Raw genomic sequence first — 18,884 nt, forward strand, 5'->3', positions numbered from 1 at the left:
TTATAAAGCTTGCATCATCTTTCTCTTGGTTGCAGGGTACTTTTCTCCCCCATTGGAGCAACAGTCTTGTTTCGTTTCTCTTTAATTATTTGCACTCTTTTCTTTGCAACCTTGTTTCGCTTTAATCACTTATTTTGAAATAAATGTGTATATATTTCTTTTGTGCGCAGCTCCAAGCCTGACATCATAGTGGCGCCCATATTTCATTGCATGTATTATTAATTAATCTGTTTGATTTTGATGATTCTGCAAAATTTGCTTAGTTCCATATGTAGCTGTTTTGGTGAGATTCGACTCTGAAGATTTAAGCTATATAATTCTGTTCTTGAATTGTTGATTTTTGAAGGATTTGAAGCTGCTTTAGTTGGACTCTTTAAGCTATACAATTTGCTTAGGGAATTGTATTCAAATTCCTGTTGTGTTTGAATTGAATTAATTGTTTGTAATCAATGTTTCAAAATTTTCAACTCAATCTATTAATTTTAGACAGGAAAAAAAACAAGGGAAATGATCAGTTGAAGAGAGAGAGGGCGAACAATAGACTCAATTTTCCATGTCAACAAATTAAGTGTTTCTCAAGACTGATAATAAAAAGAAACATAAAATTCTTAATAATGCCAATTCAGCATATACCTTCACCATTATTTGAGCAATGGAATGAGAGAGTTAAGGTCCAAAAGATTAACGAAAATGCCCCAAATATTGTATCAGTACTCGATGTTTATATGACACATCCCAGAAAATATACTTCTGTAAACATAGTACTAAAGCTGCGTTTACATTGATGGAAAATGTGAGAGAAAATATATTTTCACTCATTTTTTACCATTTTCACATGTCTAGGTGGAAATTTTTTCCGATGAGGGTGAAATATTTTTTCGAGCAATTCATTTTCACCCATTTTCTCTTTAATATTTGATTATTATCCTATGGTAGGGGTGTGAAAATATTTTTTAACATTTTCTTATCTTTTCATCTCTAGTAAACATATAATAAAAAAAAGAGAAAAATATAATATTTTCTCATCTTTTTTTATCGATCATTTTCCAATGAAAATTTTACAACCAAAGTAAACGCACCCTACGTAAAATAGGTGCTATGAACAGAATTATTCATACTTTCATTTATCAGCCCAATTGCAAAGATGAGTCCAGCCCAATTTCATTCCCTCTCTTCCACTCCCTCTAAAATGGACCCATTCTTTAATTAAGAAATCCAACAAACATAAATTCGGCCCACAAATTACAAGGCTTAACACCACTTTAATTTCATGTTACAAAATCAAACTCAAAAGCCCCAATCTGATTAACTTAGCTTATGCAAATTTAATCCATTTGAAAAAAATCACATAATATGATGATATCGAGAAATTAAATATAGTCGAGGAAGACGATGTCGAGAATATTGATGATCCATTTTATAAATTATTTTTTATAAAAATAAAAATTATTATTATATTATAAACTCTAATTAGTATTTATCATTGAAAAATTAAAATTTAAAAAATTATATACCCTAACTTTGAATTAATGAACCCAAATAATCTATTATTAATTCAAATAAATATAAAAAAATAATTATAAACCCTAAATGGATGAATGAACCCTTGTTAATTATCTTTATATTATATAAAAGCATAATAAATTAAAATTTAATAAAAAATAATTTAAAAATATAAAGAAATAAACAGTGGCACAAGTGATACACACTATATTTTGGGATAGATGATCCCATTTGGAAGGGTAGTTGTACCCACCATCCCCACAATTACGACCACATGCTCCTTATCCATTCTCCTTCACTAATTTCCTTCACTCTCACCACTACCAAATCAACACTGTTCCACCAATCAATTAAGCCAAAGAAATCTGAGCTTGAATTCCCTCAAATTGTTGCAATGGCAGAAGCAGTGGTGTCGATGGCTCTAGAAACCTTGCGCGATTTGTTGAAAGAAGAACAAATCACAATGATACTCCTATTCTCAATAACTCTCCCAATAATCTTGATCTTTTATCTTCTCCACAAAACCAAAACCCCACCAAAAACCCCTCATCTCCTACCGGGCCCGCCGCCCCTGCCGTTGATCGGAAACCTCCACCACCTCGCCGCCGCCCCAAACCTTCACCTCTACCTCCACCAACTCACCAAAAAATATGGTCCCATTATCCACATGAAATTAGGTCCAATTCCTCTCCTAGTAGTTTCCTCACCAAACTTAGCCAAAGAAGTTTTGAAAATTCAAGATTCAACATTTTGCAGCCGACCAAAATCTTTAGGCCAACAAAAACTTTCCTACAACAACTCCGACATAATCTTCTCACCATACAATGAGTATTGCAAGGAGATGAGAAAAATCACAACCATTCATCTCCTAAGCCCTAAAAAAGTCCAATCCTTTCGCCCCATCCGCGAAGACGAGATCTCTCGTATGATCTCGAAGATTCGGGAAGCTTCCGATGAAAATCGAGCTGTGAATATGAGTGAGATGGCTGTCTCACTCGGCATTAACTTGATATGCAAGATTGCCTTCGGCAAGGAATGTCCTAGAAGGTTCGATGAGCTTCTAGAAGAAGTTCAGGCCGTGGCCGTGGCTTTCTACGTGTCGGATTACTTTCCGGCCTTCGGCTGGGTGGATAAGCTCACCGGAATGATCGGAAGGCTCGATTCCGCGGTGAAGAAGATGGATTCGTTTTATCAGGAGCTCATCGACGAGCATCTTGATCGGAAAAGAGTGAAGGAGGTGGAGGAAGAGGATGGTGATGTTCTTGATGTGTTGATTCAGCTCAAAATGCAACACAAGATTCCTTCCATTGATTTTGGATGGGATAACATTAAAGCCATGCTAATGGTATGATTGAATTTAATTTTGCTCATAGATTTTTATTATTATTAGTTTCTACATGTGAATTTTTTTACCACTTTCTTGAATTTTCATTAACAAAATTTGTTAATTTTTTTATTTTATTAATGTGGAGATGATCCATAAATGCAATATAGGAAATATTGTGTGATGAATTGATGATGTAGTAAAGGGAGAATCATTATTAATTCTCTTTTAATTTTTTTTAAAAAATCTAGTTTTTAGGATTTGGATTTTCAAAAGTTTGGAATTCGAATCTGGATTTTGATTTTTTCAGATCCTGATTCTGCCCAGATTTAGTCCGTGAATTTGAATCGGTTTCTTTTATTATAATTTAATTAATTAAAATCCAACACGAATCAGATCCTGATTCATGTTTTTGTAAGACGAAAAGAGTATATTATGTAGATATTGTTTGTTTCTAGCAAGCTTTAGCACATATTTCTAGTTAATATTGTATTTTATTTGGAGAGAGAGAAATTTTTGTGGTTGCTATTTTTTTTTTATTTTTTTATTTTGTGGTTGCTAGTAATTAGGAATCAAGTATTTCAAAGCATGAGGAGTACTACGAGTAAATGCATGCATGCATGCTTCAATGTAGTTTTATTACTATACACCAAAATTTTAATTAACTTGTAAATTTCTTTTTAAACTCTATATCAATTCTTTTTATTTTTGAGACATACACTATATTAATTCTTATTTTATATTAAACCTTATAGTGAAAAATTTGTGAGCTTTGACACTCGTAGAAATAATAATTTGGTTTGACCATCTCTTTGTAGGATATATTTATAGCTGGAGCAGAAACAAGTTCATCCGCAATTATTTGGACGATGACAGCTCTAATGAAATCACCCAACAATATTAAGCAGAAATTGCAAAATGAAATCAGAAGTTTAGTAGGAGAAAAGGGCAAAGTAGATGAAGATGATTTGCCTAAACTTCCATATCTAAGAGCAGTAGTAAATGAAAGCATGAGGTTGTACCCTCCTGGTCCACTGCTTATACCTAGAGAAACAATAGAGAGATGCACCCTAGAGGGCTACCAAATTCAACCAAAAACAATGGTTTTTGTGAACGCATGGGCAATTGCAAGAGATCCCGAGTACTGGGAGAATCCAGATGAGTTCGTGCCTGAGAGGTTCTTGAACAGTGTAAAAGGGAAAGATTTTGAGTTTCTTCCGTTTGGAGCGGGGCGAAGAATGTGCCCCGGAATGGCTATGGGGCTTCTGAATGTGGAGCTCACACTTGCAAATCTACTTTATAGTTTCGACTGGGGATTGCCCATCGGAGTTCAGACAGACGACGTGGATACGACTCCTTCGCCTGGCCTCGCCATGCAGAAGAAAACTCCGCTTCTTGTTGTGCCTAAAAATTATATGATGTTTAGTTCGGAATAATGTAATCCTGCACACTTAGCATGAACAAGTAATGTTGTTGATTTTGAGATGAGGATTCATGGATGTAGTAACTAGAAGGTGATCACTAGGGTTCTTACGTCATGTATGATGTTACAAATGAGATCTCATGTCCCATATTTTATTGTGTCACATTTCACTATTAATTTCTCTATTTTATAATTATGCATTACAAAAATAAAAATATAGTTCGATTCGTCCACCAAATGCATACACATTTGAGAATTATACGAGTTTTGATAAATTGATTTAGTGTGTTGTGAATGGAATTAAAGATCGCACAACATATATATGCATTATTGTGTTTAATATATAGCATCTAATGTATACACATATATACTACCTATGTTTGGATAATAAATGATTATCTCTCTCTATATATATAGATCTATGGTGAACGCGTCACCGCGGTTGGATCGCATGAATGGTGAAATTTCTATTTTTTTTTAATGCAGTTAATTTGATGACGAATGCAATAACTTTTTATACTCAATTAATATAGTAATGTTCTTTCATTCTCACGAAAATGGTAGTTCTTACGGAACCTTTCGTGTGGTTGTTTTCATGATCAATAAATTAATGTTGCCCATTGCTTCTACAGAATATATATGTCAAATTTAAAAAGTATATATGGCCAAAGAAGTTTCTATTATTCAATTATATATGCATGAACAAGTTAATTATGTCACATGAAACATATACAACAAATGGCTATCTATCAAGTCTTGCTCATGATATATGTCAATATCCACACTATATATAATTACTTATAATGCAATTATTAATTAAGTACTAATATTACATAGTAGGTAAAAAAAAGCATTATAAATGATGGATCAAGAAAACAAGCACGTATCAAATCCAAACACATCCAATTATCCTTCAAAAATTCACTCACAATGATACTTCTACTCTCAATAACTCTCCCAATAATCTTGCTCCTTTACATCCTCTATAAAACCAAACATCAGGCAAAAACCACTCTACCACCGGGCCCGCCCCCGCTGCCGTTAATCGGAAACCTCCACCAGCTCGCGGGGGCCGCGGACCCACACATCTATCTCCACCAGCTCTCAAGAAAATACGGCCCGATAATCCACATGAAACTAGGCTCCACTCCTGTCCTAGTAATCTCCTCATCAAAACTAGCCAAACAAGTCTTGAAAATTCAAGATTCATCATTTTGCAGTAGGCCCAAATTACTAGTGCAGCAGAAACTATCCTACAACAGCTCCGATTTAGTCTTCACACCATACAACGAGAGGTGGAGGGAGATGAAGAAGGTGACACACATTCACCTCTTAAACCCTAAAAAAGTTCAATCCTTTCGCCCCCTTCGCGAAGAGGAGATCTCTCGCATGATCACCAAGATTCGAAGCTCTTGCTCCGATAATCGAGCCGTGAATTTGAGCGAGGCGACCATGGCCGCCGCCAGCCGCTTGGCAAGTGCAATTTGTTTTGGGAAGAGGTACGAGGAGGGCGGATCGGAGACGAGTAGATATGGCCGGATTGTGAGAGGATTCGACGCGCTCATGACGACTTTCTTTGTTTCCGATTACTTTCCGGCGTTGAGTTGGGTGGATAAAATCAGTGGGAAAATGAGAGATGCTGATAGGATGTGCAAGGACATGGATTCTTTCTATCAAGAGCTCATCGACGAGCGCCTCGATTCGAGGGCGAGGGTGGAGGTGGAGGAGGAGGAGAAGGAGAAGGATATGCTTAGTGTGTTGATAAAGCTTATAGAAGACAAGTCTTCTTCCACTCATCTCACTTGGGATAACATCAAAGCCCTTCTAATGGTGAGCTTTGTTTTACTTAATTGATTCATGAAACCGTTATGTCACATACTTTATGTGAGCACAGCTTACTGTTAATTTATATGTTAGGGCTATCTTTTTTGTTTTATAGATTTATTTTGATCCTAATACATCATGAATTATTTTTGCGATTATTAATTTCATAAATTACATAAAAATCTACGCTCGATATATATTTTTATTAACGCTAATTCTCCTGTGCGAGGTGTGCGACGGGTCGACCCGGCCCAAACCCGCCCTCCTGACCCGGAACCCTGACCCGCGTGGGTTTGATCCATACTCATAATTATTACATTTATTTATAATAATGGTTACTTTTAATAAACATAATATATACATTTGTTCATATAAATGTATATTGATATGTATAATATTTTATATTGAATGAAGGTAAATATTTATATTAATATAAGTATACATTTGTGCGACCAAATGTATATCTTATGCTTATTAAAAGTAAATACTCCTATTAGGGTTTAATGTTCAGACTTAGGGTTTAGTCTTCACCTATTAGGGTTTAGTGTTCACGCTTAGGGTTAGTTTACAGGGTTTAGGGTTTAGTTTATAGAATTTAGGGTTTAAAAAATATAATACTGTATATTAAATGAAGAAAAATACCTATATTTATATAAGTATACATTTGTGCGAACAAATGTATATTTCATGCTTATTAAAAGTAATAATTATTATAAACAAATGTAATAATTTAGGATTTAGGATTTCGGGTCTGGATTGCGGGCCGGGTCGGGCGCGGGCCGGGGCGGACCCGTCGCACAGCGTGCGACGGTCGCACCCAAGACCAGCCCCTTTATTAATTATTTGAAGTTATAGAGAAAAAGAACAAATTGAAGTCGATTTTTATGTAGTTTATAAAATCATTGATCTCAGTAGCAATTCATGACATACTAGAATAAAAATTCTAGAACAACGAAGCGCAACTCAGTTGGTAAGACGTTTTTCCTCTAATCAATAGGCCGCGGGTTTGAGTCATCAAGGGGGAAAATCCCTATTATTGATCCTCTTTTTTTTTTTTAATAAAAAAGGAATACAAATTCTAGATCCACCACAGATCACAAATGAAGAACTTTGCTGGAAAAATAAATTAAAGGTATTGTAGTATCCTTTTAATTGTTACACACGTGAAAATTTCTGATATTGGTAAACATTTTGTAGGATATGATTTCAGCTTCATCAGAAACAATTCCAGCTTCAACTATTTGGACGATGACAGCTCTAATCAAAGCTCCCAAAGTTATGAAGAAACTGCAAAATGAAATCAGAAGTTTGGTAGGAGAAAAGGGCAAAGTAGATGAAGATGATTTGCCCAAACTTCCATATCTAAAAGCAGTAATAAATGAGACTTTTAGAATGTACCCTCCAGGACCATTACTCGTACCAAGAGAATCAATGGAGACAAGCATTCTAGACGGCTACGAAATCGCGCCCAAAACGAGGGTTTATGTTAACGCGTACGCTGTAGGGAGAGATCCCGAGTACTGGAAAAATCCGGATGAGTTTATTCCCGAGAGATTCTTGAATAGTAATATTGACTTCAAAGGGCAAGATTTTGGGCTCATTCCATTCGGGTCGGGGCGAAGAATGTGCCCCGGCATGAATATAGGACATTTGTCAATGGAGCTTATGGTTGCAAATTTGCTCTATTGTTTTGATTGGGAATTGCCTAAAGGAATTCATGTAGAAGATGTGGATACAAATCCAACGCATGGACCTGTTGTGCATAAGAAAAAGTGTTAATAGGGGAATCTACCCACATCTATAATATGTCTTGCAAAATTACCCACTTTCAAAGTCAAAGACCGAAAAGCAAGTTTGATGGTGATGGGTTGCTTGGTTTTTTGTGTAAAAGTTGATGATGATGGAAATTGTGTAAGAGTTGTGTAAGAAAACAGTTAAAATTGGTACAAAATGTGAGAAAATGTCATCTCACGTCACTTTCATGCATTATAAGATTAAATAGATTTGCAAATTTATAATAAATTAGGGGACGTTTGTATGTTACAAACATTGATAAGAAGGCCAAAAAAATCAAAAATATGTCAATTCTTAAGAATTTTTTTTTTTAAAACCAGTGAACCATGTATCCGCCAGTAATTCGTAGCCGGCCGCAGTAGCCGCTGAAGTTTGTTACTGGCGGCTACTATTCAGCGGCTACTATTTACTGGCGGATACTTGTGTTATTCGCTTCAAAATAATTTTTTTTTTCATAATTAACATGATTGTGAATTTTTATCCTTCGTGATTTTTTATTGTTACATATGCACCGTTATTTTTAGATTTTTATTTAATTTTACAAGGGGAAATATGAGAGATAGTGAAATATTTACAGTACAAGAAGTACACATGGATGGGAAATATGAGAGATAGTGAATCTGCCAAAATTTGGATTATAGTGGGGGTAAAATAACACTCACTTTATGCATGATTTGACTACACATAAAATAATAGACTTGCACATAAAATAATAAGAAATTATATACCAATTATTTTGAAATTCATATATTCGGAAATGAAATAATATTCTATAGCCAAAAAGTAAAGTATCCGCCATTAAATTATTTTCTTTAACAGTAGCCGCGAATAAAACATATATGGCGGCTACTGGGTCTTTTGTACGATTTTCTGGCGGATACTGGGTCTTTGAGGCAGAAAATATTATTTTCTGTCAAAATATGTATAATTGTTAATTTTTCAGCTTGTTATGAATGTTTAAATATAACATACGCATTACTCTTTTGTATTTGTTGCTTTTTTTTGTTAATTTTATAGTAAAAAATTAAAAGTACATACTGAGAAGGTGACTCTGCAAAAATTTTGGTTGTAGTGGGGCATTAATGCTAATTTTATGCATGTGTGAGGTGACATGCAATAATAGATTGAAGCCGTATTGAATGAACACTACACTTCACGTGAAACGTTTGTAAGGAATCAAGTTTAGTCCTTATAAGGCTGCATTTGTGAATGACCAAAACACAAATTGAAATACTCACCTTGAATTTCAGAAATTCAGGCATACTCTAAAGATTTTAGTGGTTTTGTGCGAGAGCAGGCAATTTGTGTTGAATTTCAGCCCGAAAAGGTGATTCTCCTGTATTGTTTGTATAAATTATAGTTTGCATGTTTAATCGTATGTTTTTTTTAACGTTGAGAGCATGTTTTACATTATTTTAATGAATTTCTTTATTATCTGACATTTAAAAGTATTTTAGAGAAATATTAAACCTGTGTATAATATAATTGAATGTTTTGAACAAAAAAAACAAAGTATCCGCCAGAATTTCATTATCCGCCAACAATAGCCGCCTAGCCCATAAGGTCAGCGTCTACTGATTGCGGATAATTATTTACTGGCGGATACTTCATTTTTCGAGCTTATTGTGATGTTTTGAACGTTTTAAGCGTATTTTAATACAATATTTTATGTGGTTTTATAGATGGAATTCGTGAGATACATATATGTGAGATACAACGGAGTCGTCGATGGTATATACTATGTTGGTGGGGATACGGAGGTCCTTCCACTCTTAAATGAAACAGTTGCGAGCCTGATATACAGCATCAACAATGTAATGACAACGCATTCGTTGAGCCCGAACTATCAATTGTATTATTTGGCGACCAATCGGTTTGGAAGGGAGAAGAAATGCGTAATAAGTGACGACGATGATGTGCAAGGCTTGTTGGAAACTGCCGAATATCCCATGGTGTACGTTGAGCACAACAACGACCCGGTCGAAGAAGCATACATCCCTACTTTTGATTTTGGCCAGGCTTCAGGATACGGAGATGATGAAGCACAATCTAGTCAGTATGAGACGTCGTATCATGCTCGCGAGAGCGCGCCTCCAACACAGTACTTTTCATGGGATGGGCAACCGTTGGACGAATCCGCATGGAATCTGAATGAAATATGCGGGAGATTCAACGAGGTGCGGACGGATGAAGCCGTACAACCTGAAGACGAAGCCGAAGAACCTGATGACGATTCTGATGAAGAAGACGAAGAATACGATCCAACGAACGAGTCGGGCACAGATTCTGCCGCCTCTGAGGATTTAGTAGACGATGATCTGATAAAGTTCACGGCGACTGAGCGAGCAGGTTGGATCCGACAAAGTAGAACCCGTCACGGAAATCCGACGGACTCGACCGGTGATCTATCTAATTGGATAGTTCCGTTGATTCCAGTGGACGCCACGACTTCGCTGTTTGCTCGCGAGAGTGAGCTGTCCAGAGTTGCTGATTTGGGGAAGAACTCTTTTTACAACAGTAAAGAAGAATTGGTCCTTGCTGTTGGCTTCTGGAATATGAAGCAAGGGGCTGAGGCAAAAGTTGTACGCTCAGATCAGGGACGCCTCTATTACAAGTGCAAGCACTCTGATAAGTGCAAGTTCGACCTGCGTGCATCTTGTCACGGCGGAGGGATGTGGGGAGTGCATAAGTTTAAAGAGCACTCTTGCGAAGGGGAGTTGGGCATTTTGAAACGAATAAAGGCACATTCGAATGTGGTTGCAGCTTATGTGGAAAAAAGAATACGCGATGACGGCGAGGTCATTAAGCCGAAATCTATTATGTCGGAGTTGTTACGTGAATTTGGCGTCAGAATCAAATATGATGTCGCGCTGCGTGCAAGAAATCTCAGCTTAGAGAAGATATACGGTCGAATTGATGATTCATTCCTTCTTCTGCCCAAATATTTGTATGCCCTATGTCAAGCGAATCCAGGCACCGTGATGGATTTGGAAGTAGACGAAAACAACCGGTTCAAGCATCTGTTTCTTGCTCTTGCGGCTTCCATCACACCTTTCTTCTTTTCGCTTCGACCAGTGATTGTGGTCGACGGCACACACTTGAAGGGGAAGAACAATGGCATTTTGTTCGTCGCCGTGACAAAAGACGCAAACGAGCAAGTTTTTCCGTTGGCATTTGGTGTCGGGCCGATCGAGAATGATGAGTCATGGAAGTGGTTCCTCTCAAATGTGAGACAAACTTTTGGTCAGCCCAACGACTTACTAGTTGTCTCTGATGCGCATGTCTCCATTGCTAATGCTGTGAAGAGCGAGTTACCAAATGCTACTCACGGTCTTTGCTACTACCACTTGCAGAACAAAATTAAGGGCTACGGGCAAGCTGTTGTTGAGCTTTTCCGGCAGGCTGCATACGCCTACACGGACTCAGAATTTTCACGTGCAATGTCGGCGATGGCTCAATTGAAGCCGGCGGCGTACGGGAAGTTGATGCGCGTAGGCCCTGAGAAGTGGGCACGATCACAAAGTCCGGTGACCCGTTATAGTTTTCTTACATCTAATGCTGCCGAGGCTTTGAATGCCCGTTTGTTGTGGGCCAGACGCCTTCCTATATGCTCCATGCTGGAGGCAATCAGGATGGTTCTGGAGCAGTGGTTCAATGACAGACTGGCGTCTGCGGAGGAGAGCGATGATCTTCTCACTCCAGAGGCAACACAGAAGATAAGTGCGGAGATCTCAAAGAGTCGTCGCTACACTGCGAAGAGGACCTCCGAGAGAAAATACAGGGTTCGTGCTGGTGATCGTCGCTTCATGGTTGACCTTCAAGCGAAGAGCTGTGAATGCAATGAATTCGACCTGGACGGCATGCCGTGTTCTCATGCGATCGCAGCCATTACGTATGCTAAATCTATTTTATTATAAAATTACAGTTATTAGATGCCTAGTAAATATAATCATTCTTTTCGCAGTGAGGCGAAAGAGCCAGTGGAAGATTACGTGGAAGCTTACTACCTGCGGAGTTCACTGGTTCAAACATACTCCGGTCCAGTAAATCACTTGCCTCCCTTAGAGCACTGGGAGATTCCGTTTGAAGTTGCAACTGATATTGTTTTGCCAAACCTTTCGCGACGACAAGCTGGTCGACCAAGAGAATCTAGAATTCCTTCAGCTGGTGAGAGGCCGACTCAAAGGACTACTGCAGCGGATGCATCAAGTAGTCTGGGAAAACGAGCACCCAAAACCTGTGGTCTATGTGGGTCGCCTGGCCACACACGTAGAGCATGCAAGGGTACGGGCTGGGAGCAGTAGTATAATTTCTTTTTATATTAAATTTCGATGGATATTGATGTTTTTTCATTCCAGTAATTGATGTTCTGAAGTTGGGAGTATTGGATACTGATTGAATAAATTTCGAAGTGGTGTCATTTGCATAATATCTATGAACTAGCAAAAACCATGGAATGCTCACTATCCGCCAGTAATTAATGGCTTAGCACTAGTAGCCGCCCAACAAAAAACATCAGCGGCTACTGGTCGCGGATAATTATTTACTGGCGGATACTTTGATAATTAGCATTTTTTTGATGTTTTAGAAGCTATTGTGCTGCCTGATTTGAAATATTTGAAGCAGAAAACACACGCCTTTAGGAATGACCAACATTTACATGTCTTAACAATTATGAGTTGAAATTATGAATGAGACTTTGGAGAAGTGAACAATGTTTTATATAAAAGTTTAGTTAATAGCATAAAATATCCAAAGATAGCTTTGTTATGCATTAAACTATCAAATAAGACGTTTAGCACAAGTATCCGCCAGAAATTAATTATCCGCCGTGATTAGCCGCTGAATTTTTTTCAGGCGGCTACTGATCGCGGATAATTATTTACTGGCGGATAGTTCATTAAATGTTTCAATTTCATGATTTTATCTAGAATGCAAGTGGAAACTCATATAAAAATACTCAAACATATACTCCAACATCTAAGCAAAACGTCATTTGCATAATTATCATTTAAATGTTTGAATACATAATCTATTTCGATGCGGGGATGCAAAACTCATAGATGCTACTGCCTATCTTGCGCCTATAGTCGGCGGCGTGCCCATTGCCCCACGCAATGCTCGGCGACCCTGAAATCAGACGCTCCACATACATGCACGCATAAACACCGGAGCTGCATTGATCTGGCTGCTCAAACTGCTCAGAGGCGTCGGCATATTGGATTTTTAACCTTCTCCATGAGAGGTTTTCCAACGGGTTTTGGACAATCGTGGTCCTTTCGAACCACTGGCACACATCAAGCATCTTACCCAACAGGCACCCCATCGGATATAGGGCGGCAATCAGATCGTGGCGCGGCTGCGGCATGGTCTTGAACAACTGCGAATCGAAGATGTCGCAAATACCGCTGAGCAAATCCACTCGGCATGTAATGTAACGTCCACACACATGTATAGGCAAAATGAGCTGCACAAGTAGCCGACGGGGCAATTGGTCAAGAGGAAATAAAAAATGAACTACTCCAACATAAAATTACTGTAGATATATATGTGTACCGTTGTCGCATGCATCCAAGTGCCATGAGTCGAAGATACCCCATGGCCATGCACCAGATACATCTTCTTGCTATGCGGCGTCCATTTAGCATAAACACCGTCGGACCACTGAAGCCGTCCTTCTGCCCTCGAGGTAAACATACTGCGCCATTCTGACATTAACTTCCTCCATTCATCATCGAAATATTTCTGCAGCAATTAAACATTATATTAAAAGCATATTTGATTATAACAGCATAAAATTTAATTAAACCCTTACGAATAATTCTGTATCCAATACGATAGTGGTCCTCGCATCAACACCGTCTATCAAGTCATCACCCCTCATCAACCTCGATCTCATCGTCATCATGTAGCAATCAACAGCCTGCACGTTCTAAAATGTTAGTAACAAGTGACCAGACTTAGATGATAACAACTGATTCATAAATTAACCAACATTGGACGAGAGGTCAGTCCTCGTGTTTTGCATAGTGGTCCAAAAGCTAAACGGGAGAGGGTGTTCGCTCTCTGCCACCGACATCGTCCGGTAGTTGCCACGGTTGCCAGCTTTCATCATACGATCAAACCCGTCAACATACTGTGAGTCGACGGGTCTCGGCACGGCGCTGTGCACGTATGGTGATCGAAGTGCAGCCGACGGGTTCCGTTCTCGGTGACTTCTGCGTGGAGCCTCTGGAGGGCAAATACTGAGGGGAACAGCAGCTACTGCCTCAGAAACTGCCTCAGAAACTCCCTGTAATTCACTTAAAACAACGCAAGTTAAACAAGTGTTGACATAATTTAAATTAAATGACTTGTAAATTTAATGCAACGACAACATACCCCTGTAAACTGCTTCCAATACTCGTTCATCTCATCTCGAGTCATCATCGGAGCCGAAGAACGGGCCGGCTCAAAAGGGTATGCTGAACTCGACCCCGGCTCAGCCCACGAGTAGCGTGGCCCACCATAAGAACTGGACGCCTCGAATAGGGGCATGTGGTGGACACCCATGTGCGGAGTCTGCACATGCCCAAAACTAGTCGGGTGTCCAAACGGATCATGCTGCCACTGCGGGGTGTGCATGACATCACCAGTAGTCTGTCCCACCTCTCGTGCAGGAGACTCGTGTGCAGGGGATCGGTGAGTCGATGGGGCCTCTGAGGATGTAGGCTGCGCCGGATCGGAGTCGGGCTCGCGTCTCCTGTCAGACTGTGATCGTGGAGCAGGTCTGGGCACGTGAACATCAGTGCTATGCGAGCATCGGCAACGCATAGCATCAAACGTCTCCTCGAACCAATTCTTAAGCCTCCTGAACAGGCTGTCCTCCACGTTCCTCGCTATCCGACCCTCACTCTCGCGCATCATGTGCTGCATGCGCTGCCAATCCTCCTCGCTCCACTGTGATGGTGCAGGAGCATCCTCGTGCCTAGGCCTCGGGGCTCTGTGACTGTGAGACCTTCGACCAGAATCAACGGGGTGATCGCCCCCAATGCTCTGATCGTGATGGCTGCTGCTCGATGAGGTGTCCACTATTTGTCCCCTCGGGCGCTTGCCAGTATCCTGTCTCATACTGCGACGCCGAGGTTGATGCTCAGGAGCATCCTCGTTGTGGTCCCCACCAGTGTAGCGCGCCTGAGGCTGCCTATGACCAAAGACTGCCGGCTCTGGTACTCGAACCCCTATCCCGGCATTGCCGCCTACCACCGATTGCCAGTAAGATGTCTTGGCCTCGTACTCATCGGGGATCATCTCCAATATCCCGTTCTCCTAGAAACAAAAAAAATGTAGTTAAACATTAATATTCATAAAATAAAATAATATTAACAAATAAACAACTAAATTATTACCGGAGACTCAAAAAAACTCTGTAACCCATCCAACTTGGTCTTCACGAACGCCCACCTCCGAAATCTGGGGTAAACCCCCGCATTGCATATGGCTAAGGCTGGGCCCAATTCGGGAATTTTCTCAAGACCCCAAATGAATAGGGCCCAAGAAGGACCGTAGAAGTGATACTTTTTACAATCCGGTTTGATTGTGCTGTGCTTCAACCTGTAGTTCAAGCTCCTATACGCGCACGATCCCCAAGGAAATCTGGAAAAGGCCGGCAAATCATCCACCAGCTTCCAAGTCCAGGACTGCACGGGTCGTCGCACATCCACTCCTAGTACAAATGCGTGTAGCACCAACAAGTGGGCCACACGGAGGTACAACCCGCCGTCGGGGTCATTTACTAGTTTGCCGGTGTCGAAATATATATCCGCCAGGTCCCGCACTGACACCCTCTTAGAGCTGCAAAATTTTCTAAATGTCCGTGCCTCGCTCAGATCGTGCTCAGCCTCGGGGTCAAAAGGATCATCCCCAAAGGACAATCCTGTCACGAGAGCGAAATCTCTCGGAGTAAACTCAACCTTCCTCCCGTTGATGTAGAAGGAGATCTCATCATCCTCATCGAAGGCCGTGATCTGAAGATGACGAGAGACAATATGGTGCAATGCAGCATTGCACTTCTGGCCCGGCTGCCAATCCAACAAATCCCCAAAGCACCCCTGCCTGAACGTATTCTCCAGTGCAAAACCGCCAATGTCGTGTAGTCTCTGGACTACTGTCGATAGGTAAGTGATATTGTTGTACGAACTGATCTCAACTGTTGGACGATTGATTTGCTCGGGCCTCGAATAACGGACCTATTCAATACAAAAAATAACTCAATTTACAAAACATAATGAAGTAACAAACATCAACTAATAATAACGGATAATTAACTATTAAATTACTAGAAACATAAATAAAAAAATATAAAACCACAATAAACAAGTATCCGCCAGTAATTAATTGTTTTAAGAAGTAGCCGCTGGGTTTTTTCAAACCCGGCGGCTACTTCTTAAAAAACTTAATTACTGGCGGATATTAGGTAATTATGGTTCTATATGTTTTTATTAGTATGTTATCAATTTTTAAATTCTGAATAACCCAAAAAACGTTATTATTTTATGCGTAATACAGTAACATTACCCTAATGATCTAAATAGACGATTAAATATATCTAAATATGCTTCAACTAAATAAAAATTCTAACAACACTGAAACTATACTCAAACTTGTAACAACACTCAACTACACTATATAAATACTATATATCTAAATCAAAATTAATTACTATACAAATACAAAACAAATAAATTCAACAAGTGTATCTAACACATACAAAACATATATAACTAACATATATATCTAACATTTTCTTACAAGTACAAAACAAAATTCAATACTATAAACATAATGAATAACTAAATTTACAAAACATAATTAATTAACAAACATCAACTAATAATAATGAATAATTAACTATTAAATTACTACAAACATAAATAAAAAAATATAGAACCACTATTAAGTAATATCCGCCAGTAAATAATTGTTTTAAGAAGTAGCCGCTGGGTTTGAAAAAACCCGGCGGCTACTTCTTAAAAAACTTAATTACTGGCGGATATTACTGAATTATGGTTCTATATTTTTTAATTAATACGATATAAATTTTTAAATTCTGAATAACCTAAAAAACGGTATTATTTTATGCATAATACAGTAAACCGTGAATTTTAAAAACGTTATTATTTTAAAAATGTAGTATACTTACTTGGTTTGAAGAAGAAGCCATGGCGTGAATGGATTTGAAGAAAGACCGAATGAACTCCTCGTTTTAAAAAATGAAGCAGCGGCTGCTTCTCACTCTCACACGAAAAAATTCAGTATCCGCTTGAATGTGGTGATGGTGCGGCTGCTTCTAAAAAATTCTACCCTAATTTAACATAAAAAATTAGCCTAATGGGCCCTACCCAAGATTTCGGCCTTATCAAATCTTCAATGTGGTCAAAGAAACCCACAAAAGCCGTGCCCAAGTTCCAATACCCGTGAATTACACTTTTCTGCAAAGCCTATAGATTCCCATACTAGAGTTGCCGGTTGAATTGTCCAATCACAATTGAACTAGCTTTAGTTCTTCAAAATTGAAAAAAAATACAACAACCATTAATATGAACTCTAATAAATAAAATTTATATATATTGTGATATAAAAACCAGTTATAAATGACATGGTACTATTATCCGCCAGTAAAAAGTATCCGCGAGAAGTAGCCGCTTAGGGTTTCTTTCACGCGGCTAATTCTAGCGGATACTAATTACTGGCGGATACGTATGTGGTAGGCTCTCTAATATTTTACTGTTTCATAATATATGATTATATATTTTTTTTATCCAATATTTTCTATTATTTTATGTGTTAGGCTATATTAATTCATGTTAAATAAAATAAAATCAAAAATTCGAGACTTATTACACCACTATGATCCAAATTTGTCTAAATACAAGCCTATTATGTATTTCTACTTCATAGAATATATTTTAAAAAAAGAATACAAAATTAAACGGAGTTTGTGTATAATAAAAAAGTAATAGGAGGATGTAAAAAATTGAAATTTAAGTATATTTGGAAACAAAAAACAATTCTGAACCTAATGAATACATTATCCGCCAGAAAACAATAGCCGCTAGAAATAGCCGCCAGGATAAAAAACCCGGCGGCTATTTCGAACGGCTATTTTTTACTGGCGGATAATGTATACATTATGTTTAGAATTTTTTTTGTTTCCAAATATACTTAAAGTACAATTTTTTACATCCTCGTATTACTGTTTTATTATACACAAACTTACCTTCATTATTTTCAAACTTAGGGCATTATACGTCAATCATCTTACAATAATTGCACATTTATCTGCTTTTGTGCATTTTTAACTACCTATCTTACACATTTTCTTACACAATTGTACTTGTGTAAGAAAAGTGTAAGAACTTTTACAAAAAACAAAGCAATCCATCACCATCAAGTGTACTTTTCGGCTTTGACTTTCAAAGTGGGTAGTTTTGTAAGATGTTTTATTGAAGTGGGTAGATTTAATTCCACCCCTAAGAAAAATGCCCTACTACTTGTGCCTAAAATTTATGGTTTTTAATTAGTGTGTGTTTTGTAAAGTTTATGGTGTTTATTTAGTGTGTGGGTAATGTCCTTGTAAACAATAAAAAGGATATTAGTTCGGATGCTATGTCCTACAATGTTTATGTAATGTTGTGTCCTATTATTGATTTATCAATTTATAATATTTATATAAAAATAAAAATTATTAGGGTAAAATGAGTATATTTATCTACTTTATTGATATACATTTTTAACGTCTGGAGACACTTATTCGAAAACGAAGTGAGTACTTAAGGATATAATTCATGCAGACGAAATCTAGCTCAAGTGATATATTGAGACACCTAAAGACTCTTCTTTGTGAGAGGTCAGGTCTTTGGTTCAATCCTACTTGCATGATGCAACTATCATTTTAATTTTGTGAAATATTTAACTTCAGGACACATGTAATTTTGTAATAAGCTATGTTCGAAATGTATACATATTTTGAATTTA

At 38.2% G+C, this 18,884-nt stretch overlaps 4 protein-coding genes across 5 annotated transcripts in view; all 4 read left to right on the top strand.

Moving 5' to 3' along the window:
* LOC130999700 (probable disease resistance protein At1g58602) overlaps positions 1-18,884 on the top strand; it is a 46,311-nt gene that overhangs the window by 18,192 nt on the left and 9,235 nt on the right. The gene's annotated exons all lie outside the window — the stretch shown is intronic.
* Positions 1-18,884, top strand: part of LOC130999714 (6,7,8-trihydroxycoumarin synthase-like) — a 57,504-nt gene that overhangs the window by 10,779 nt on the left and 27,841 nt on the right. The gene's annotated exons all lie outside the window — the stretch shown is intronic.
* Positions 1-18,884, top strand: part of LOC130999707 (probable disease resistance protein At1g58602) — a 43,789-nt gene that overhangs the window by 3,288 nt on the left and 21,617 nt on the right. Inside the window, exon 3 of one of the 2 annotated variants that reach the window (XM_057925329.1) lies at positions 36-241. The exons of the other annotated variant lie outside the window; for it this stretch is intronic. The gene's annotated coding sequence lies outside the window, so the exon portion shown is untranslated. Of the gene's footprint in view, positions 1-35; positions 242-18,884 lie in introns of those variants that run through there. 2 annotated transcript variants of the gene reach the window in all.
* LOC130999709 (6,7,8-trihydroxycoumarin synthase-like) lies at positions 1,781-4,427 on the top strand. The gene is made up of 2 exons (XM_057925332.1): positions 1,781-2,848; positions 3,646-4,427. The coding sequence occupies exons 1-2, from the start codon at positions 1,898-1,900 to the stop codon at positions 4,261-4,263; spliced, it is 1,569 nt and encodes a 522-aa protein (XP_057781315.1). The 5' UTR covers positions 1,781-1,897; the 3' UTR covers positions 4,264-4,427.

The sequence above is a fragment of the Salvia miltiorrhiza genome, chromosome 8 (genome assembly GCF_028751815.1).
Source record: "Salvia miltiorrhiza cultivar Shanhuang (shh) chromosome 8, IMPLAD_Smil_shh, whole genome shotgun sequence".
Taxonomy (NCBI): Eukaryota; Viridiplantae; Streptophyta; class Magnoliopsida; order Lamiales; family Lamiaceae; genus Salvia; species Salvia miltiorrhiza.

Excerpts from the sequence above, each read along its gene's own strand:
- LOC130999709 (XM_057925332.1), top strand. The coding sequence starts at position 1,898 with ATGGCAGAAGCAGTGGTGTCGATGGCTCTAGAAACCTTGCGCGATTTG. Across the intron at positions 2,849-3,645 it reads ACATTAAAGCCATGCTAATG|GATATATTTATAGCTGGAGC; the intron begins GTATGATTGAAT and ends ATCTCTTTGTAG.